This window comes from Daucus carota, chromosome 9 (assembly GCF_001625215.2).
Source record: "Daucus carota subsp. sativus chromosome 9, DH1 v3.0, whole genome shotgun sequence".
In the NCBI taxonomy this organism is placed as follows: Eukaryota; Viridiplantae; Streptophyta; class Magnoliopsida; order Apiales; family Apiaceae; genus Daucus; species Daucus carota.
Window position 1 is genome coordinate 20158685 of NC_030389.2, and position 25798 is coordinate 20184482.

Here is a 25798-nt window from a genome sequence, read left to right on the forward strand (position 1 = left end):
ACTCTGGAAAGATCCAAAAGCCTGCAAAGTCAACTACCAAGCCAAAAGAGAAAGGGATATTGATTAAGGAATCTACTGTTGCTGATCAGAGTTTACCAGTCAAAAAGGTATACTCTGAAGATGAATACACTTCCAAGGGTAAAAGCAAAGTAGATGAACATCTGGAAAAAGGCTGGGATAAGAAGAAGTCTACAACCTCTGACAAGGATCAAGTTGTAAAGGAAAAGAAATTAGAAGCTGCAATCTCTGACAAAGCTCATGTTGCAGAATCTCAAAAAGAAAGATTAACCTCTGACATAGCTCAAGTTAATAAGGATGCAAAGACAAACACAACCTCTGACAAGGCTCAAGCTGTGTTTAAACCAACAACTACTCCACTGGCTGGATTTGCAAAGCCTACTCTGATGACTGAGATAAGCTTTGAAAAGGGCTCAATTCAACCAATCTCTCATCGTAAGGCAGGAAGAGATAAAGGAGGGCTGGGATCCAAATATGAAAAATTTGATCAGAGTATAGGATCAAGACCAGATGACCCCTCATCTCTCTGTGCTCCCAAGACTGGAGTATTGCAAGACAAAATGGACAAACTTGATTCAGTCCAGTTGGTGAAGAATGACAGAGGAGATAATGTTCTTATCTACTTCATGTCTGATGGAACAGTGTTTAGAGTACTTGAAGCAGATCTCTATGCTAAACACTGGGAGGAATTGAGATATGTATCACACATATTTCAAGTGAAGAACAAGTCATGCCAACACATCTCCAACCTGCTCAAAGATCAAATCAGAAGAAAGATGGGTATTACAGGAAACAAGAATGCTGGACCTTTCATTCCTAAATACCTCAATCATAAAGGACAGCTGGTGGAGATGAAGAAAAATTCAGCAAAAATTGAAACAATAGGTGGAATCAGAACTCTGGCATTTAATGAAGAGTCTGATAAAGCTTACAATATCAGGCTGGATAGGGACTTGAAGAAGAACAAGATCTATGATCTCAGAGCTGCAATTTATCAAACTGGAGTTTCAGATCCAGAGCTGAGAGAGATCAAGAGACAAATGATTACAGTGCTTGAAGAAGCTGAAAGAGAACTCCTCAGCGGGTATCTACAGACAGCAAATGGTGTCTATGCAGCTAAGGAGTAAAGTATTTGTAAGTTCTAAAAGTTTTCTGTTATATAGTTAAACTCTGTTGCATTTGACTTAAATGTTTTGACATCATCAATTATCTGTTAACTTGCACATAACTTATTTATGCACAAGTTGGGGGAGATTGTTAGATATAATTGATGATTACTAATATTCTTAATGTATGTTTTAGAACAGGAATCATCAGAGTTTAATCTGGAAGCTGATCAGAGTTTAGTAAAGTCTGACAGAGTTTGATAAAGTCTGACAGAGTTTGATAAAGTCTGACCAGAGTTTACATAGTCAAGACTCGTCAGAGTTTACACGTGGAAAGAGCTCAGAAGCGGATATACTTCAAGGAAGGATAGAAGCGGAGGAGTGATTTGCTGACTATGGAAACTAAACAGAAAACTGGAGCAATCTTTGATTGATAGAATTTATAGCAGATTTATAGGATATCAAATCAGAGATTGATTTTGTAACTGTGTCTATATAAACACAGATTAGGGTTACTCTAGATGAGTTGAGTTATCGAGTACATTGTTAAGAACCCTAGCAGCTCTTAGTGATACATTATAAATCACTGAGAGAGTTTTTGTAACCATTAAAGCTTTGTGAATATAAGAGTTTATTACTTTCAATCTCTTATATTGTCTTACTGTGTTACAGATTGTGATCACTATATCAGATTATATAGTGAGTTTATAGGACCTAACAGGATAGAATCGAAAATAGGATCAAATCTGGAACGATCTCCTAGAATTATTAGATTGAGATCATTTTTGCGGTATATATTTATTCCAATTCTCGAATATTAAATCATGAATCACAAAAGCAACTGTAATATCGAAAAAGAATATTGATTACTAGGAGCAATCACTTTCGAACAAAAGAAGGATTCAAGATACTGAATAAACTTCTCAGTTTTTAAAATGAGATTTGATGTCAACTTGGGCCGAAATGGTGTGAAACATAATATTATTCATAAATAACGTATTCCACAGATCTTATACTCAGGCAACGGGGGCTCCCTTGTAACGCGTTCGCGGTTTTCGAAGTTCTAAACCTTTGATTATCTTCTATATTACCTGTATTCCCTGTTCGCTGCATCTCTTACTTCACAAAAGGTTTCTTCACATCATGATTCCAAGGTTTATTCCCAACATTTTGATTATTTGCGGGGGTTTCCGCTTCCAATCGACTTTCTCTTTGTTAAACAACTCACTACTTGACTCAACGATACAAGCTTTGTGCTCCAACGTCGCATAATTAGCAACTTCGAGAACAGTAACCCTATTCTGAATCCAGAGCTTTAAGCCCGACTGTAAACGACTCGCTTTATTTTCGTCCGTATTTACTTGATGCAGAATAAATCCCAAAAGTGCGATAAACTTAGCTTTGTAATGAGCTACTGACATATTCTCTTGCTTGAGCTCTAGAAATTTGAGCTCCATTTGATTTTCTTGGTGTTTATAAAAATACTTTTTTTTTAGGAATAACTTTGTAACTCTAGTTCATGATATTCACATTAGATCCTTTGAGAATTCGCTTATCTTTCCACCAATAATTAGCCTCTACATTACGCATATAAGCATCAAAGATAGTTTTCTTATCCCCTTCTACATTAACTATTTCAAAACTCTTCTCATTTCTCTTAGCCATATCTTGGCCTCAACGGGATCTACAATCCCTTTTTTAAACTCCGGGTTTACAAAGACTTGCAAGATTTGAAATAAATAATGAGGTTAGTAAGCTGGCTTAAAGAACTTCTTTCAAGATTGTTTTGAAAATTCTGGGTATGTCATTAAAGAATATCAACAAGTAATTAAACAAGACGGGGTCTGGGTTGAAATTCAGGTGAAGCATCTAATATTGATTCATCAACAAGGTTGTCATTCAGGTTTAAATCCATCGTAATCTATAAGAGTAGACAAAACAGGTTGATAGGTCTCATTATACAAAATGCAAGATTTATCTAAAGGTACACCAAGGTGCAATTTTGTAAAATACTCAGTACAAAACTTTGAAAACAGGTTGCATATTTTGGTTGAAAAGACAAGTTGATTCAAAGCTGCATATTTTTTGAAAACTTTTAGAAACTTTAAAGGTTGCACCTTTTCTTTTGAAAACTCTAAAACTTTAGCAACTTGAACATTTCTCTTTTTGAAAACCTCCAAAAACTTTAAGGTTGAACACATACACTTTTTTTTCCATAAAATTTCACATTGGATCATTGATGTAGCAAATGCAAGATTGTTGATAGAAATGAAACAGATCAAAAGTAGTTGACAACTGCAAAAAGCATAGGGAAGGTATAGACAAAGAAAGAGACAATAATATAAAGGTTTATTATCCCTCCCAAAATGGTCATAATATCCGAAGTTTATTTTTTTTTTATGAGTCGCGATAGTGAAAGTACGTCTGATCTGGTCATCATCCTACCACATCAAGTCTAATCTGGACATCACTATACAAAAGATCGTCTATACACATCTCTACTGCTAGAATGATCTACTGATCGAAACTATAGCATCTGCATCTAAGTAAAGGAAGTGCACGATTCTCTATTCTGATACTATACAAAAGTGTCAACATATTCTCTAAATAATATACCATAATTGAGATACACACAGACTACGTGTGTTATTTCAAAAAAAAATCAAATTATACATAAAATAACAAATATATCAACCAGATATCTCTGAGATCCTACGCTGGAACTCAGAAAAGGCTTAATTTATCAGTATTGCAACAAGTTTAACATTTACATATCATGATTGGTGGAGGGTATCTCACAGATATCAGTACGAAGTCCCTCAAATACATAAATAGAAATCTTATACACAATCTCCATAATAAACATTTGGATCAGAAATCCTGAACTCGCAAACAAACATAGGATCGTAAGATCCTGGAATCCAAAATTTAGAGTCATAAGAAGACTCTCTCAACAGCTAGTTCTGAGGGACCAAAGAAGGTGCCACATAGTCGCCACCTGATGGTATAGAAACCGGTGCAGAGAAAGATCCACTAATCTGACAAAGAATGGTCTGAGATGCAGAAACCGAAATAATGGATATGAATGTAAATGGTACACAAGTCTCTGACATGGTAGTAAAAAGGGGTGTAACTCGAACTTGAGGTTCAGATATGGTGTAAACAGGGGTGTGACTACTCAAATCTGTCATAGAAGCAATTCCAATCAAAGAGGGCATTAAAGTCCCAAAATGACAATGATCAGAAGTATGTGTGGTGACAGGACTATATGGAAGAGATGTAGGCTCAAAATGTCGAAGCAGGTCTAAAATGGAAAGGTCTCCATTCTCAGAAACAGATGGAGGAATATTAGAAATGGTAACCTAAAGGGAAGTGGTCAAAGTACGAACAAATGTCAACTCAGGTAAAGATGGAAAGATATTCATCCCATCATTCTTAGTGAACTTAAAAGATTCTCTATCCTTGATTTCCTCAGATACTAAGTTAATGATCTCAAATGCTGGTGGCTCTAATATCTGTCTAGAAAAATTCTCACACTCGATATCTATCATCTCAATCTCCATCAATGGATCAGAATCAGCCACGTAACCTTACAACAAACATCTTTACTAATAGTCACTATTACAACGATTGCTCGTAAATATAGATACATATACTCATAGGGTTTACTAACCCTTTTCTTAAATTATGTATGTACTCTAACATATGAGATAGGTTTAACTAGAGCACCTATCTTAAACTCCGTATCATTCTCGCTTGTTATATTCCTAGGGTTTCTCAAATCTTAAGGATATAACTCAGCTCTGATACCAAACTTGTGACGCCCCCAGATCCGCATCCCGCAGATCTGGTCCATCACTAAACATCTGGCTCAAAACAACACTTACATTACATTCTAATATTATACAAACCAACTCTTTCCCCACAAGTCCAGGGTCGATCGTCCACAACACTACTACCAAGTCTAACTTTATTACATAATAGCAGGTTTGATTATAAATGACTATAATAACTATAGTTGGTACCACCCAACAGCGTTGCCTAGCAGCTTCAGCTCATATGATGCGGCTTCTCCTTTTTCCTTGCCAAAACCCGTTTTCGGGCGGTTCTCTTGAGTTGTGCCATACTCACTCTTTACTGCTCAAAAGGAATAAAGTAGATGCAAGAATGAGCAACTAATTGCTCAGCAAGTCCACATAGCACAAAACAACAGTTAACAAAACATGCGAATAAAACAGGTAAGACAATTCAAGTCAAAGTAACAAAACAGTTACCATCAAATGACAACACAATTTCAAGAAAAGAAAATGCTGGTCTTCCACCTCTCGGTAACACTACATGGCTCGATCAACACCATTTCGTGAATACCGTTCTCCTGTGTAGTCCTAGTGGTCTGATCGTAACCACTGAAGACACACCAACACTCTCTTTGCTAGCATCAAGGTTTAACACTGGAACCCTACTATCTGCCTTACCAGATAGTCAATTTCAACTCTACCACGAATTTGATAAATTCGTGTTGACCAGCTTGAACAGATTCCTCCGAATACAAGAAAATTTTCCGAAACAAACACTTCTCAATCATCACTGCTCATCTTTATCAAAGAAGTGCGAATAATGCACCCTTTCGTCATAACAAATATTACCCGAAGATAGAACCGAAAGATAATTACAAGAACTCGATTCCAAAAGATAAGATGATCTCCAAAAGAAGTAAATTGAGATCATCACTGCAATGTATTCACATCAAGTTTCGAAGATTCAAAATAATAATGTTATAGGATCAGCTCATTCCCGAATAATGGGAGGGCTCGAATTATAGAAAGTAATATGTGAACAATATCTTTAAAGCCTACAAAATGAAACTAAAGTATTTTCTCGATTCACAATGGTACGAAATGTAATATCTTCACAATCAACACTTTTCACAAAATTATGAAATAAGCACGAAAATTTCATGTCAAGACAGGGATAGTGAACTTGCCTGTCATCCTTAGCTTGAGATATTTTTGTAATTATCACATATACTTAGGCTCCGTCCTTTCGGATATTAAATATTCTAAGTCACACAAAATAATAATTTAGAAATCTATGTTATAAAGGAAATAATGATTTCAAATATTCTACTCCTTATATTCACGAGTTAATATCAATAATATTTGTACGGTAACTGATCTTTCACACTATCTTAAAATGTTATACTAAATCTTCTAAATTTACAATAGTATGGTTATGAGATTGTAAATTATGTACAACACCCATGCTTCCCATTTCACTAGTAATCCGAACCAATCCACTCTACTTAGTCCAAATTCTTATTATTTATTAATATTGAGCAATTATCCCATTAATATTTGTATTGATATCATTCCATCTTTCTATTTCCAATCCATCCTATGTTGTAAATTTCCGATTAATGATAAGTTAAATCCAAGCTTATCCTTTGATTTCTAACTTACTCTCAACTTTTATTATATATTCTAGATTCAACTAAATTCTTTTCCAAATTCTCTAATTACATAAGAATTTATCTTTCAACTCCAAAACTATTCATAACCCATTAATTTAGGATTATTATAATTTATTACTCCTATTTTACATTTTCATCCCAAATCAAACTCATACCAACAAGCAATTCATAAGCTCTAAAGATTGTATAAACATATAACCCTAATTGATACAGATTTGGGGAACAATTTACTATTTAATTGGAATAAGTGTGTGGTGCTAATTTATAAGGTTACTACTGTATGTGTAAAAGCAGCAGCAGTGTGAAAGAAAAAGAAATCCATGTGATTATATATATATCACCACTAAAGCTTTTTTTTTTCTTTTTTCTTAAATTAAAATACTCATATCCTTAAATAAGGAAGAAGATGAGTTAAAGATGTAATTACCGTATTATATATATGTATGTATATATATATATGTATGTGTATATATGTACCTTAATTTTCTATTCTTTACATCGTCTATATATATACACACACATACATATATTTCTTGTCTACATGCTTGCTATATATATATAATTAACATGTTCTTTATTTAGTTTCAATTTTTTACATCGTCTATATATATACGCACACAAACATATATTTCTTGTCTACATGCTTGCTATATATATATATAATTAACATGTTCTTTATTTCATTTCAGTGCTTCTACAAAAATTTGAGGGGACAGGATGAGACGAAGGCCACATGGAGTATCAGGGAGCACGCGAAAAAAACATGTAAGAAAATGATGAATGAGGAGAAGGGACGCTTGGTGAGAAATATGAAGGAAATTGGAAAGTCAGCAAAAGATCTAAGGCCGTGGTATTTTCAACTCAGCAAAAGATCTGAGGCCGTGGTATTTTCAACCCCCTCTATGGGAAAATCTGTTGAAATATTGGGATAGTGACAGTCACAAGCATCGGTCCAAGGTTGGATCACAAAATCGAGAAAAAGTGGAGACCTTTCACACTACAGGTGCAAAATCTTTTGAAGCTATTGAAATGGTAATTTCAAACATATTAAATATACAATTTAGAAGTAATCAAGTTCAATTATATTTCTTAATGAATTAATAATGCAACATGATTTATTAATTGATTAATAAATCAAGAATGTAACAACTGTGGTTAATTATACTCCCCTTGTTGTAGGAAATGACGGCAACAAAAAAGGAGAAGAAACCGAAGCGCCTTGAATTGTGGGAAAGGACCCATGCAACAAAAGCTTCGAGGAAGGCGACAGAGGCTAGCAAGGGGAAATAAATGCCCGCCTTTGGTCTAAACTACGCCAGGGGCGATGGCTATAGCGGTTAGTATATAAATTTAGTTTTACATTTTAAACACTAATTTTGTACTTGTAATTGAATTGAAATATGAAATCATTCCTATAATTGTACTTGTACTTAATTATTCCTATATATAATTGTACTTGAATTCATATAATTGTACAATTGTACTTGAATTCATTTAAACTATAAAATTATTCCTATAATTGTACTTGTACTTGAAATGAACAAAATTACATTATTAAAATTACCTTAAAATAATAGTGAAATCAAAAACCCTAAAAAATTTACATGAAAATCAAACTAAATGCACATCTAAAGGATGAAGCTTAGTACCTCTTATTCAAGCTCTTCAAGCTCAGTAAACTATTCAAGCTCTTTAAGCCTCGAAACCTCAAGATCTGTTCAAAAATCAAAAACCAAAAATTAGTGAAAACAAAACCGAGTAGAAATTAACCTAATTAGAAAGAAATAAACCCAAAACTTGGTGCTTGAGGTCGAGAAATATGGGTTCTCGAAGCACCAATCTAATGCTTCATCCAATTTGGGGTTCAATTGGAACCCTAATTTGCAGAGGGGCAAAGATGTGAGAGATGTGAGAGGTGCGAGAGATGTGAGAGGCACCAGAAATGCGGCGGTGGCGGCGTGGTTGTGGAGTGACGGAGTGAGGAAGGAGGGAGGAGGGAGAGTGAATGTGTCAGGAGGGAGGGGGAATGTTTTGTTTAAGTGTCGGGAGGGAAAACATGGGGAAATAATTTTGGTTAAGAGTGGGAATCGAAATAAGCTGTTGTTTTAATTTTCATATTTTTTAAAATATATTTTAACAACGGTTAACAATTTAACCGATGTCTAACACAAATCTACATCGGTTATTTTCTCAACCGATGTCTACTATACGATTCTAATTTTTTAAAAACGAGTATTGACATCGGTTATTTTCCCAACCGAAATCTAAATTTCACAATAACATCGATTAAAAAAAACTGATGTCTGAACTTACCTTAACATCGGTCGACTGATAAACCGATGTTTAAGCACCGATGTCGTAGGCACTAATTCTAGTAGTGTGTTTAACATCTTGAGAATTTTCTTGTCAACTGATGAGTTTTTTTCAAGAATAACTTTCATCCATTAAACTTTTTGTTTTCAATGGATGATCACTATCCGTGTTCTCATCAGTTGAACTCGCATCTGAGATCTCAAGAACTTTCTTGTCTCTCTTGCACTCATTCTCAACAAAAGTCTCTCTGCCTTGAATGCTGATTATATTTGCATAAAAATCTCTTCCATATTTCCATCTCGCAATTATCTCTTTGTTCCTTATCAATCTGCTTCTTGATCACTTCTTCTCTTTTTAAAACAACCAAAAGATCATCTTTGGCTGTTTGGCACTCAACTTTCAATTTCTCAAACTCAATAAATTGAGCTTCTAACACACTGTTTCTATGAGTGAAAAATTTGTTTGCTTCCTTAATCCTATTGTTTTCCTTAGTGAGACATATGAATGAGACATGCAAGTGATATAATTCTGTAGACATTTCATTAATAGTAGCATTGAATTCATCTTTAGTTAACTCAACTAAGTTAGTAGTGAATACCTGGCTGCTATTTGCAGTGTTCTCTTCTTGATCTGTAGAGTTGGCCATAGGAGCAAGATTGACAAACTCCTCTTCTTCATCAGAATCATCTCCAGCTGCCCAATCATCCTTTGTAATGAATGTCCTTTCTTTTTTCTTGAGAAGCTCATAGTATTTCTTCTTGTAGTCCACACTTTCATTGGATCTCTTCTCAGCTTTAGGCTTTCTGCATTCATTGGCAAAGTGACCAGCATTCCCACAGTTGAAGCATTTGAATTTGGACATGTCCACCATGCTTCTGTCAGACTTGGGATTGCTCTTGAATGGCTTTGATGAATTAAAATTCTTTTTGAATTTTAATTTTGAGAATCTTCTTGACAAGAATGCCAAATGCTGATCAATCTCATCACTATCATCACCAGAATCAGCTTCATCTTTTACCTTTAGTTTTCCTTTCCTTGATTCTGAGCTCTCTTCCTTGACCAACTTCTCAGTTTCTTCAACTTGTGATTTTCCCTTATCCTTGATCAAATCTTCACCAGATGCAACAAGAGCCACATATGAGTTTCCTTTCTTTTGATTCTTTTCAATTTCATCATCTTGTTTCATTTAAAGCTCATAGGTCTTCGGGGTTCAATACAGTCTCTCAAGAGTATAATATTTAAATTCTTGAATGTTTCTCAAGTAGACTGTCATGGGTTTCTATTCCTCCTCAAGAATTTCAAATTTAAATCCTTAACCTGGTAGACTCTTCCATAAAGTTTCAGACCATTTAACAGCTTTTGAAACCTGGTAAATGTGTCACTCAGACTTTCTCCAGTTTTGAAATGAAATGACTCATATTGTTGAATCAGCAACTACATTTTTTTCTCTTACTTGCTCATTTCCTTCACAGATTATTTAGATGGTGTCCCAAACATCCTTCGCACTTGTGCAGCTAATTACACTGTCGATCATTTCTTGATCTAGGCCATTAAATGAAATGTTCATGGTCTTTTTATCCTTGTGCACTTCTTCCACTACAGGAAAACAGGACATAACCGACCACCAAAATCGGTCGGTTATGAACGAAATCGGTCGGTTTTAGGCTTAAAACCGACCGATAACAGTGGTCGGTTAAACCTTGGTCGGTTACGTCAATTGGTCGTGTTTAACCCATAACACCGACCGAAGGTGTGGTCGGTTATGTGCTGTTGTATTCCCAGAAAAATGGGCCCACTTGTTGCCACCTGTCACCACGTGGCAACACGTGTCAGAACACGTCAGAAGCGAGCCTTAAAACCGACCGACAGAAGTGGTCGGTTATGTTCCTTTTTCATTGTTGACTTTGACATAAAACCGACCGTGGTCAAACCTTCTGACACGGTCGGTTATATCTGGTCGGTTATGACATGGTCGGTTTTAAAACAGTACGCTTGGTAATTTTTAAAACCGACCACCACATAACCGACCGTGGCAGAAAGGAAGTGGTCGGTTTTCTGGGAGAGTGATCAAGAATGTGGTCGGTTTTATACTAAGGTGGTCGGTTTTATGGTCATATTATGGTAAAAAACGGTCGGTTATAATCACCATCGGTCGGTTTTCTGGGCAACTTTTGAAAAAAAAAATTGCAGGTTCTGCAGTAACAGTTGCTAGTCCAAACATATACATGTACCAACAACCAAACATATACCAGTTACCAATCATGTACCAACAACCAAACATATACATTAATCCAAACACAAACACAAACATTAAATTCTAATTAATCATTCAATATATACATTCCAAACTTTAATCCAAACTACATTTAAGTTCAAAGTACCACCACAAACACAAACATTAAAAAGTTTCAACGTAACCAAATTGTCACATAATTCATCACAAGTTTAGGAAATATATGAACTAGTTGGACAAGGAAACATCGGATGATCCACCATTGTCTTCATCACCGGCTTCACCACCGGCTTCACCACCGCCTTCGCCGCCGCCTTCGCCACCGCCTTCGCGCTCATCATCCGTGTTTTCATCCGTTTCTTCGTCCGCATCGGTGTAATCTTTATCTCCCTCTTGCGCATTTGCCTACAAAAACATGTGAACCAATTAGAATTCCAATTTTACATATCAATCAAAACAAAAAACAAAACATGAAATCATAAGTATATTACCGCTTTAGCACGAGCATCCATTTTTTGGAGGACATCCTCGAGCAATGTCCCTACAATGTGCACAACCTCGCCGCCGAGAAGGCTATTCCATTCAGCCCTCCGAGACGGCTCAGCGGCTGGATAGGATGCCTCGAGGGCTGTGCGTGCAAAGGTTGCTATCTCATCATCCGATAGGCGACGAGCAAATTGCAGAGGATTGGCACGGGTTTCATTGAGCACATTGCGGACAATCGGGAGGAAGATGGAATCGGGAACCACGGGATTTTGTGTTGGAGCGGATGAGGATGAGCCGGCGCCGCCACGGGTGGAATCCCTATAGCGTGTGGCTAGTGTTGGGATGAGATCACTAGCTCGAGCATTGGGGAACCCCACAACATAATCTTTTTTTGGCCTCTCGCCTTGGGGAACCTCCATTGCTTCCATCCACCAATCCCAAGGCTCATCCCGCTCCCCCGTTTGAGTAACCTCCACCGGCATACGCTCAAGAATGGAGGCATATCGTTCCTACACATTTATCACAATTAATTAGCATTTATGATTATGATATAAACATATGTATTCGTACACTAGTGTGGAATTAATTAAAGCATTAGAAGATATAAACAATTAATTAAAGTGCTAAAATTAGAAGATATAATTAAGCATTAATTAAACATATAAACATATTGATGTATTCATGATTATCACAATAAATTAAAATGCTAAAATTAGATGATTACCGCAATGCGCATAGCGGCGGGGGTAGTATATATTCGGTTCTCGGGAGTGGAGCCGATCCTAGTGTGGCATTCATCCCACACCTCAAGCTTTGTTGGACTTTTAGACAATTTCTTTTTCATGTTCTTGAATTATACCACAAAATAACTTATATTAGCATTTGCATTATCATATTATATATTATATAATTATAAGGTAAAAACAAAATTTGTGTGTGTGTGTTTGCATATTAAAAATGGTATTACCTCGCGCACACGGTTGAAGGAGCGAGCACCCGCGCTATGCAACCTTTCCACGCGTTGCCGATTAGCAGCTCCAACTTCCGACCTATGCAAATGGCCTTCATCCGTGTCCCAATACTTGAGAAGATCTTTCCAAAAAATTATATTCCAATATTCGGGTTTCAAAGCCAACTTTGAAACCCCTTCCTCCCTTGATTTCCTCTCGACTCTCCTCTTCAATTCATTCATGGTCCTTTTGATTGTGACCTTTATGTGATCTTCAATGATAGCTTTGGCTTTTGAACGGCTTTGACCTTTCAAATGCCTATAATATTTCTACATAATATCAACAAGTACAAGGATTAAAGTTAAATAATTGTTTATATTACCAACAAAATTTATCAAACCAATTACCAACAAAATCAAAAAACATATTATATAAACAAAAATTTACTTACTAAAAACTCCTCAACCCTTAGACCGAGCCAGTTTGGGTAAGCCGCGTCTATGTCACTAAACGTGTATTTACCCAAAGGCCATCTTGCCCGAATTATCGCAAGCAAAGTCTTTTTTGCCTCATCATCTTCAATACTATATAAGAACATTATAAATATAAACTCGTGAATAAATTTTTAATAACTAACGCACACTACATAAATTTAACACTAAAAATCATTACAAATCACTACAAAACACTACATATAAAACAATATACTTACTGTCCATCGGAGATATTGATCCGTCGAGGTCTTGTTGGTATCTTAGCTCCAAAAATGCCACATGAATGTGACCGTGGCCTCCTCACTCTTCTCGTCGGTTCCGCCTCCGCCTCCGCCTCCCTTGTGTTTTGCTCGGGATCTGATTCGGTATCCGAATCCGTTGGCTCGTCACGCAACATCGTCTTTCCCTTGCCTTTTCCCTTCGTCTTCCTTTTGTTTGTACTACTACCGACACTCTTTCCCTTGCCTTTATTGGTGTCCTTGTCCTTTGCCTTCCTTTTTCTTGCCATGATATATATCGTCATTGAAATCATGACGACAATCATTACCCAACCAAAGAGTCCCTACAAACACAATTAGAACACAAACACAAATTATACAAAATTATAAACTATACAAACAAAAATTATACAAACTATTCTTCAACTATACAAAGACAAATTACACAAATTATATACAAACACATATATATACAAACACACATTATACAAATTATATACAAACACATACAAATACAAACACAAACACACATTATACAAATTGGAGGCCAAAAACTATACAAATTGAAAACTTAAGAAAAAATTCCAAAGAGCCACTACAAACACAATTAGAACACAAACACAAATTACACAAAATTACAAACTATACAAACAAAAATTATACAAACTATTCTTCAACTATACAAAGACAAATTACACAAATTATATACAAACACATATATATACAAACACACATTATACAAATTATATACAAACACAAACACACATTATACAAATTGGAGGCCAAAAACTATACAAATTGAAAACTTAAGAAAAAATTCACCCCACGTATAACCGACCGACAAATTGCACATAACCGACGAACAAAATGCATGCAAAATTTCCCATACACGTATATACTAATTAACACATACTAAATATACACATACAAACATACACAAATACATACCCATATATGAAATTAACAGAAATTAACACAAATACAAGCATATATATACAGATACACATACACAGCAACATATACACATACACATATAAACGAAAAATTGAAAAATTATAAAAACGAAACTGAAAAGCATACCGAATCATCCGAACCCAAACTGAAAAGCAAAGGGGCTTTCTTCTTCCGAGGAAAACGAACCCTCCTTTGTGAACCCACCACAAATTCGGATAGAGAATCGAGTACAACCATCATCACAAGCAAGTTGAGAAAGAGAGAGTTCCGAGCGAGAGAGATGAGAGATTGAATCGCCATTTGAGAGAGATTTCAGAGAGAGGGAGTTGAGAGCGAGAGAGAGTTGAGAGCGAGAGAGATTTGAGAGTTGAGAGCGAGAGAGATTTGAGAGTTGAGAGCGAGAGAGAGATAACAGTTGAGAGATAAAAAGGAAAAGAAAACGACTGTTTTTTTATATATACAGAGCATAAAACCGACCGCAAGGTCGGTCGGTTATGACATTGGGCCCTGTGAAACGACGTCGTTTCACAGTGGCGCATTATTTAACTTTTCTTGAAATTTTAGGCGCAAAAAATTAATCGGTCGGTTTTAGCACAGAGTGGTCGGTTTTAGTAAACCCTAAAAATATTAAAAATATTATTTAATCAAATAAAAATCATAGCTTTTTATATTTTTATTTTAATAATATTAAGATAATATTATATATTAATACCTAGTATTATTTAATAATATTTTAATTTTAAATTAAAAATAATGTTACTATACTAGCTATTTAGTATATTCATAAACTCTATAATTATTCATATTTAAAGTAATATCATATTTTAATTTTAATATTTATCATATATACTTCGATTTTGAAATATATATAACGATTAATCGTATTTGGTAAAAATCGAATCAATGGCCGACCTTGTAGTGGATTAATCGGGGATTACTCGGTTAAATCGGAGATTTTTAATTAGAACACTGCTTATGACATATATCAGTTATAAGACCAGATACTTGCAATGATCGGCATAATCTTAAATTCTAGGCACGTGAAGCTAGGAAACAAAAGTTAAAATAATATATATTAAAAATGAGCCAATAATATATAGACACGTGTAGTACGAGGCAGTGTACGATATGCTTTGAATACTGTCAAAGGGGACGGGATGAACAACGTTTACTTGCCACCGTGAGGAAAGGAAGAAACAAGAGTTAGGTTTCACACCGACCTCTCCGGACACTTCACTTGTAACGATACGTGTATGTATCAGACATGCATTGATGATGAAGACTGAAGAGATAGCTAGCAGTGACTGTATATATTTATCTTATTAATATATTTTATATAAAATATTACGTATAAAATATTATATATATATATATATGTATATTTATATATTATATATATTTGTTTATATTATTATAATTTATATACACATAATAAATAAAATACATAGACTTTGACTGACTTTTCGCTAAAACCGACCGAAGTCAAAGGGGAATTCGGTCGGTTTTATATGCATCCGGTCGGTTTTATATGCATTCGGTCGGTTTTCTGGAAACGGTGGTCGGGTTAATATGCTTCCGGTCAGTTTTCTGGAAAACAGTGGTCGGGTTTATATACATCCGGTTGGGTTTCTTGCAAAGTTTATATAATTTGTACATAATATATAATAAATAATAAATATAGATTTTTTTGGTAAAACCGACCGACCATAATTCTTCCACGGTCGGTTATGTGTGGTCGGTTTTGACTCGGTCGGTTTTAAAACAGAAGGCTTTTCTGATCACTATAACCGACCGGCACATAACTGACCGTTGAAGAATTGTGGTCGGTCGGTTTTATATGAATGCGGTCGGTTTTCTGGGCACTTTATGGTCAAAAACGGTCGGTTATGTGTACTTTCGGTCGGTTTTCTGGGCAAAAATTGTAAAAAAAAAACAGATTCAATTTGCAATTTCAATTACCAATCCTGTACCAACATCAATTACCAATACATAACTAAATTACTAAGCAACCTAAACAACATTGTATATCATTACACCATTGTATATCATTACACCATTATAAATCATTACACAAATTTAAACATCATTGAAAGTCATCAAAACCGTCATCATCTTCATCATCATCTTCATGATCATCATCATCTTCATCATCATCTTCCTCTTCTTCATTGTGCTCATCATCATCATCATCATCTTCATTTTCATCATCTCGCAATTCGTCTTCTTCATCATCATCATCTTGATTTTCATGCCGAATAAATGGTATTTGTCCATATTATGCAAAATCAACAAATAGTGAAAATGAGCTAGCGGCATTAGATCTATCTTCTTGAAAAGCGTCCTCTATATCGTTTTGCACAATAGTTGATTCATCAACCGGACGACTTTTAGATTTGACCACCGTATATATTTTGCTTCGTGGATCCAATACGCTAGGAGCGTAATACACTTGAGAGGCTTGACTAGCTAAAATAAAAACTTCGTTAGATCTCAATCTTGAAGTTATATCAACCGTCACCACTCGATTCTTATCCATCATCACACCATTTCCGAGACTATCAAACCATATACATTTGAACAAATATACGTGATTGCATCCTTGATAAATAAGCCTCATAATTTCTATTAGTTGACCATAATAATCAAGATTATTTTCATGCAAAGTTCCCTTAACTACAACACCGGAACCGGATGCGGATGATGTTGAAAATTTATATCCATTAACTTGACAAGATTCAAAAGTCATGACCTTTAATGCCGGTCCTTCTAGCAAGTCCATGAAACGAGGTCCGTCTATCTCGTCTTTCTCAACCTTTTTCTTAAACCAATCTTTGAATCGAGTTTTCACAATACGATCTAATTGTTGAGGCGTTGTCTGAGGACGTTGTCTCATAACTCGATCTTGGTACCTCCTACAATAATGCATAAATGTCAATAACTTTAATTTATCATAAAATGTATTGACAAAAAATTATCGTAAATTGTATTTACCATACCTTAGATAAGGTTGAACTTCAGGAGAGTTTAGAAGAACATATTCATCGGCTAATGATTGCTCATCATCATTCAAATATCGACTTCGTTCTTTTCCAAGAGATTCACATGGATATTTAAAAACTTCTAATTTATCGGTCTTTTGTACATCAAACAAAACTTCGTTACGACTTAATTTATTGTGAATCGAGTCGGATGCAAAGTAAAAAGAACAAATATTGACAATCTCCTCCTCCATATATCGTTCGGCAATCGAACCCTCAACTCTTGCTTTATTACCGACCTTTTGTTTTAGTTTCCCCAATAAACGCTCAATTGGATACATCCAATGCCAGTAAGCAGGTCCAGCAAGTCTTATTTCCTCCGCCAAATGCACAACCAAGTGTTCCATCGAATCAAACCAACTTTGAGGAAAAATTGTTTCCAACAAACACAATGCCTTTACAACCGATTTTTCCATTATTTCCAAATCGGTTTTTGTAACCGTGGATGAGCATAAATCTTGAAAAAAATTCGCAATTGCCGTGATGGCATCCGCAATAGGCGCCGGTAAAAGCTCACGAATTGCAAGAGGCAATAATTTTTGAAGAAATATATGACAATCATGCGATTTGAATCCATAAAATGTACACTCCTCAACATTACAACAACGAGATATATTTGAGGAATAACCGTCTGGAAGTTTCAGTGAACTAATCCATTGGCACAAAAGTTTACGTTGCTTTCTTGTAATGGAAAAAGGTGCTTTGGGTGACTTGCCATTTTCATCGATCCACAAATGAGGTAACACACCAAAGTGCTTGCAATCCGCTCTTGCTTTTTTGTGATCCTTTGACTTTTTCGCATTCACAATAGTAAAAAATATGTTCTCGAACACATTTTTTTCCGTATGCATGATATCAATTGAATATCGTAAATTATGTGAAGACCAATAAGGGAGTTCATAAAAAATTGGAACATGAGTCCAATGATGCTCTTCCCCATATCCGATACTCCTCGCCTTTGCATTAGTCTTTCCGGGTGGTGGAAAAACTAAACCGTCAAGCAACTCCTTTACACCCTCCCCGGACAAACGACCACGAAACAATCTTCTTTCCGCATTATCAAACAAATTACTTTTCCGACGTAATGGATCATTTGGTTCAAGGAATATTCGGTTCGTGCCATAGAAACTACATTTACCACAATGTTTTAATTGAAACCCTTACACACTTCCAAGACACACTTGACATCCTAATTTTCCTTTACCCGACCATCCACTTATCATACTCATAGCGGGATAATCACTAATTGTCCACATAAGAGCCGCTCTCATTGTAAAATTTTGTTTCGAAGATTGATCATATGTTTCAATTCCCGTATTCCACAATATCTTCAATTCATCAATGAGAGGCCTTAGACAAACGTTAATATCTTTACCAATGCTATTCGGACCCAACACTATATCGGTCATAAACATATAGGGTTTTTTCATACACATTGATGGCGGAAGATTATAGACAACTACTACTATGGGCCACACACTATATGTTTTTTTCCCGGTAGGGCCAAATGGGTTGAAACCGTCGGTTGCAAGGCCAAGCCTTATATTACGAATATCTTGAGCAAATGATGGATATCGACGATCAAAATTTTTCCACTCTTCTCCGTCCGCGGGATGACTAATTTCTCCATCTTTGACATCTCGATTCTTGTACCATCTCATATGGTCGGATGTATGTTTTGACATATACAAGCGTTGTAGTCGAGGAATCAAAGGAAAATGTCTCAATATTTTTTTTGGTATTTTTTTACCATCTTTCCTCAAAACATCCCGATAACGATCTTTACCACATATATCACACACAACTTTATCCTTGTCATCTCCATAAAATAACATACAATCATTCTCACATAAATCAATCTTTTGATATTCAACCCTCAAACCCTTCATTATCTTCTTCATTTCATAATAAGTTTGGGGCAACGTGTGTTTTTTTGGTAATACATCCGCAAAAAGTGTAAGCAAACTATCAAAAGCCTTATTACTACAATGTGAGATATTCTTGAATTCTAACAATTTTGTGGTAAAGCTTAATCTTGTATACTTCGTATTACCGGGATAAATAGGTGCTCCATTTTCAACAATCACCTCATACAATTTTCTTGCACTATCATTTGGAACTTCTTCTACATTCCTAGTTCCCGTATCCACGTTGTTATAAAATTCGGAATTTTCACCGGCAAAATCATGTAGCATCGCATTCAAATCTACCGGTTGTTCTACCCTCGTAGGTTCCCGAACACAATAACGATTATGCGATGTTCGACTACGTTTTCTTCCTCTTTCTTCACCATGTGATGTCCAAACGGTATAACCCTCAAGCATCCCCTTAGCAAGTAAATGGAATCTAACATCATCGATACTTAACCAATTCAAATTCCTACAACGTTTACAAGGACACTTCATTGTACCATCTTCTCCCATTCCATTTTCACTTGCAAATTTTAAAAAAGTTTCTACACCATTCCTATATTCCGGAGTTAAGGAAATTTTATCACTTTGCACTTGATTACTAATCCAACTTCGATCCAAGTTTGTCATCTACACACATATTTAACACACATTTAACACACACATACATTTAACACACACATACATTTAATAACACATACATTCAATACACACATACATTCAATACACAAATGTAATAACAGATACATTTAACAAATAATTTCACATGAATTTCAAACATTCAATACAAGCATTCAATACACACACACACACACATTTAATATAACAAACACATTTAACACACCCACCACACACACATTTAATGCAAAGAAATGAAAATCACTTACTTGAAATGTTTGCAAGCAATAATTCTTCCCCACTTTAGCTCCTTTCTTCTCTTTTGATTTTATTTCAAGTGAATGGGAGCTCACTACTAGCTAAAAAGTGATATAAAAGCTGCAGGTTAAAACCGACCGACCAATCGGTCGGTTTTAGTACCAAACAAAAAAAACGACGTCGTTTTAAGGGGCTGACGCACAGATATTTTTATTTAAATTGATTTTTAATTATTTTTTCGCGGAACACAAAACCGACCACAGGGAACGGTCGGTTATAACAGTGCCATGTCATACATATAACCGACCGTTGCCGACGGTCGGTTTTATTTGTTGCCACGTCACCTAGGTCGACGTCGTTTTGTGATTTCGACGGGTTAAAATCGACCACGCGACCGTCGGTCGGTTTTATATGCGGCGGTCGGTTTTGTGCGGTCGGTTTTGACCTGTTTTCTTGTAGTGTTCAGTGTCCTCTTGAGAATATTCATGGATAGGCTTAGGAATCATCTTGCCTACCATGTCTTCACCATCAACTCCAATACTGGTGCAAACCTTCATAGGAACATGATTCCTTTCTCTATGCAGTTGACATAGCTTTCATCAATTGACATCAAATGCAAATGCATTCTTACTTTCCAGTGAAAGTAATTGTCCTTGTCACGAACATGAATCTTCACTCCAGCATCCTTCTTTCCCATCTTTCTTTAGTTATGTTGATCTTTTTCCCTGTTTGTTGGGAACCTCTCTCTGATACCAATTGTTATTTTACACCAACTAGCTATAAAAAAGATTTTAGAAGGGGGGTTGAATACAATCTTTTACAAAGTTCAAAGATTCAAGATAATAAAACAAAAACAGCAGGATAGTAAAAACACAGTGAGATTTTATATTGAAGAATCTGTGGATTGATTACAATTCTCACAACTGTAGGTTCAACACTCAAACTGTTTCTAACACTTAGGATTTCTTACAAGAATATTTTATCAAGTTCAACTGATGTTACTAACTTGGTTATATACTCCAACTTTACAAAGCTAAACTAAAATACAAAATTTGCACTCTAATGTAAACTATGCTGCACAACTTTGTCTTTTGCATGTCGTCTGGGATGTCTTCATCTTTGACCATAATCTTGATTTGATCCAAATTGCATTTCATAAACTAAGAATGTTTCTCGTTCTTCTTTATTGTCCCAAATGGGCTTCCATCTCCATTTTAGTGTAATTCCATCCATGTGACTTGTAAGAATTGAGCTTTAGTCACTTTCAATGGGTGCTTGCTTCATCCGTTGAAAGTTCCTTCATCCATCGAATGAATTACAAACTTTAATCGATCAAACACTATTCCATTCCCATCAGTTGAAAACTTGGTCTTCATTAGTCGAACATAGTATACAGTCTTCATTAGTTGAATTACTATCACTCATCAGTTGAATATCCTTCACCTAGACAAAATTACATGGCATTGGATATTTACAATTGGCCATATTATTCCATCCATATGTTGATATGATAATTCTCAAGATAAGTAACATAACAATTACAACTGATAAAATGATAAAGATTCTAATTTGAACATGTTACAAAGTGTTTATGTTATCATCAAAATTATTGATTCCTAACAAATACATTCTTAGTTGAGATTTATGGTGTGTCATTTTGGACCAATATTCCGAGTACTAACAAATTTAAAAATATACATAATAAATGTTGAAATTAGTCCATAATATCGGTTAATATATTAATCAATGTCTACAAATAAATTTAGATTTTCTAAAAATAATAAACTAAATTATACCTTTTAGTTTGATTTTTTGAAAAGATATTTAAAACTTTATTGATTATGGCAAGAGAAGTTTAATGCCTAATTTTAGGAATTTATGATAGATTATCTATTTTGTATAGTTTTTTTTTGTGTTCATAATTACTACAAAAAAAATTGACTTTTTCTTTAATTATACAAACACTTTGAGAAAGAAGCCAATCATATGTTTTTCTGTTTTAAAAAATTTAGACAAAAAAAGAATTATTTGTATGGCCTATTTTAGGAAAAGAGGTCATTTATTCTTGTTGAATACCAAAACAACTCCATCGACACAAAAAAGGAATAAAAGATCCCTCATAAATACTAATTTTACAAGAAGATTCCACAAAAGAATTATGTTTTTCCATTTGTACCATTACCACATGGTCTCCGAGTGCAAGTTTGTAAATGCTAATAGAATGAAATATTGACACCAATAATTACATGCTTTTTCCAATAGTGAACGTACCCAAGGGGTAGCATCCCTTTATAATCTGTTGTTCCATTTCAGTGTAGCAACTAAGAAGGCTAGAGAAACATGGCAACAAAGAGCAAGGGTCGCCAAAAGATTGTTATGGCGAAAATGAGCAAGGAAAGTAATCTCAGGGTTACATTCTCCAAGAGGCGTTCTGGGTTATTCAAAAAAGCTAGTGAGCTTAGCACCATGTGTGGTGTAGAGATTGCAATCGTGGTCTTCTCTCCTCGGAAAAGAGTGTTCTCATTTGGACATCCAAATGTGGAACAAATCTTTGATAAGTTCCTCGATGCTCAGAACCCTAGTCCAACCAATTCGACTAGCCTTCAACTTGTACAGGCTCTTCGCAGTGCAAGGGCTCGTCTACTGAACACCCAACTCTCTAAGTTGCTTAACCATTTGGAGGAGCAAAAGCAACAAGGGAAGGAGCTCTGAAACTGAGGAACCAAGGACAAGACATTGTCTGGTGGGAGGCCCCGGTTGATGATCTTGGATTTGAACAATTGGATATGTTGAAAAGAGAAATAGAGGGACCAGAAGAGAAATGTCGCCACACAAGCTCAGAAGCTTGTGATGATGGAGCAAGCACTGGCACTCGTTGGGTGTAGCACTGGCACTGGACTTTCCATGACACCAAATGGATTTAATCCGGGGCATGGATGTGGACATCCCATTGTGTAACAATTAATATTAGAGAACCCAACTAGGGGTGTGTGAGTGATGAAGGAACTGAAGTATAAGAACTTGTGGGAGTGGTCCAGATTGTATCGATCTATTTGGTATAAGTTTAAGTTTCCATATTGTTAATTTCTTTATTATATGAAGAAGAAGAGAAAAGAATGTGCGAAGGGCCGGGGAAATGGTGCTCTTTGCGAGGCCACAGAATAAACCATCTGCGGACAGTATTCTCGATATAGATTAGTTCAGAAAATCTTATATGGTTTTGAAATATTTTTCGCCGAACCAGAGGGAGAACTTTGTTCTTTGTTCAAGAATGAAATTTACAAATTGTAAGTGTGACGTCCCTCAGATCCGGGGGTCTGGATCTGGTGCCACGTGTAAATAAAAATAATTTAAAACCTGTATTTTTTAGCCACTAAAAAAAACAATTTAAACTTTGTATTTTTGAAAGAAAGTAAAAACAAATATTTCAAAAACTAGATATTTTAAAAAAAATGATTTAAAAGAAAATCAATTTCACCCCCTAAAAAGAGGATCGCATACAGGTTACAGCATTGAAATCAGAAATTAAAACTATCAAATTTAATTACAAATTAAACTGCGTTATCAGCTAAACCTCGATTAGAAGAGTAGTTGATAAACAAATAAACAAATCTCATTTCCAACTCAATTGAATTGCAGAACTCCAACTGTATCTAGTCTTAATGACATGGTTGATACTCTACTCGACCATCTGCTTGAAACTCAACCACTTGCAATCTTTGCCTATCATTTCTCTTATGCGCAGTCTTAAGTCAATCATCTTTATTCCTAGATGAATAGGGTTAGAAGGAATAGCAAGAATGAGCAATAATGATCAGCAAATATATAATATCCAAACCAACAATAATTCAAACAGTATGTAAAACCTAACAATGATATCAAGATAATGATACCAACACAATATGATTTAAACAAAACAGTTTCTCCTCTATGGAATTGGAACCAGATAAGACACTACGAGCTAAGTTGGGTGATCAGCCCACGACATAGCTCTGAACCCGCATATCCAATACGAGTTCTCAAATATAAAGGATCTTAGGAACACTTTGGCCTTCAATAATTCAATTGGGACCGGCGCCTCGGTCATAAAACATTTTCATCCAATTCCCTTTTTAAAACAAATACATCGAATCATTTTTCATTTTAAAACCAAGGTTCAAAATCTATAAGCATTAATGATTATAAACCAAATATTCATTTCAACACCTTAGCATTAGAGTTCTACTAATTAGGTATTCTTTATCAAGGGTATAGGTTACTGAATCAAGTGTATCAATGTATTTTATAATTATGGCAGGGTAGGTTGTATGATGATAACTAAGGTCTTTCAATAAATGGGGTTTCGTTTCTGGGTTAGGAACAAACAAGTGAACTAGTTTTTAAGCAAGAACACAATCTGTTGTAGTTAAAAGGGAGGTAAGAAAACAAGGTTCTAAGCTCAATACTAAGTAACTAGCAGTTGAAGAAGATAAGGATGAGAATTAAATTGATACATTTGCAAGATATAAGTGACAAAAGGTATTCCATTTCATACTTGGGTGATTCCAGAATACTCGTAATTAGTAGAAGTCTAATTTTATAAGGAGTTTTGCAATATTCAAAGCATAACAAAAGCATTGCAGGAGCAAAATCTTTTAAAGAAAAGTAGGTTGGATATATACTTGCCTTAAGTCCAGTGTCTAGCTCAGATTTCTAATGACACTATGTAGTGCCATATCATTCCTTTCTGCGGCCAGCTTCTGACAAGATTCTATCTATAGCAATCTCTGCGTAACTTCAACTTGCAACACAACTTAGCTATTTCTGAATAACCATTTCAATCACTTCTCTATCAATACCTCAATCAACATCTCGTTCAATTCTATATGATAGAAATATAGTATTTTAGTCGTCCGATCAGTCTGATTAACTAAGCTCGAAAAGCATTAAGACCTATTATATATTTACTCTTCACATATACATACCACATATACTAATAAACACATAGCACATAGTTGAACAATTAACTTTTATAGCTATTAAAAGTTAATATTGATAAGTTAACATATAACATATTTTATTCACCCATGTTGTCTTATTTTTAACTATTTAATATCCTTTAACAAGTAAAACACATATAATTTTTAATGAAAATTCAGCAGCACCTCCTCTGTTTATCGGACTATCCACCTGTTTCCGTATACTATTCAACAAATAACCAACTCAATCCAACTCAATAAACCAATAAACTACCATATTATATCTTATATGATTACCATATAATAATTTAATAGTCATGTCAGAAATTTGACGGCACTCCCTCTATTTATATAACAATCCACCTGTTTTAAACTAATACCAACAATCCACAAGAAAACTAATACCAATTTATATCAGATGCAATCACACTCAAGTAGTCATACTACTTATTACGTTCAAAAATAGACTCCATTTAAATTTTCTAATTTATATTAACACATATGCAACAATTAACTCAACTCTTCGAAGAAACAACTTCCACACAACTTTTCGCATATAGCAAGTAAAATCTCATGAAACCCTCTATATTCGAACATAAAATCAAGCTAATGCAAATAACATGCTACCACTACAAGAATCCATTTATCAATTATATGCAATCAACCAAATATAAACTCATACTATTCACTAACACCGAAAGAAAACTAGAGCAACTAGTTCAAACAGCACTCACTATATGATTTTTATTAAACTGAAAATTTATCGTTTTAATA

The 25798-nt window shown here is 35.1% G+C and overlaps 2 protein-coding genes across 2 annotated transcripts; one reads left to right on the forward strand and one right to left on the reverse strand.

Annotated features, from left to right (window-relative positions):
• Positions 1–16325: 16325 nt before the first annotated feature.
• On the reverse strand, positions 16326–20763 carry LOC108225925 (uncharacterized). The gene is made up of 5 exons (XM_064085194.1): positions 20698–20763; positions 18490–19820; positions 17239–18408; positions 16877–17154; positions 16326–16480 (listed from the first exon to the last, which is right to left on the reverse strand). Exons 1-5 carry the CDS (start codon positions 20761–20763, stop codon positions 16326–16328), a joined length of 3000 nt encoding a protein of 999 aa, XP_063941264.1.
• A 1643-nt stretch (positions 20764–22406) lies between these two features.
• On the forward strand, positions 22407–22778 carry LOC108201311 (agamous-like MADS-box protein AGL62). Its single transcript, XM_017369606.2, has one exon. It carries the CDS (start codon positions 22407–22409, stop codon positions 22776–22778), a length of 372 nt encoding a protein of 123 aa, XP_017225095.2.
• The last annotated feature ends 3020 nt before the right edge of the window (positions 22779–25798 follow it).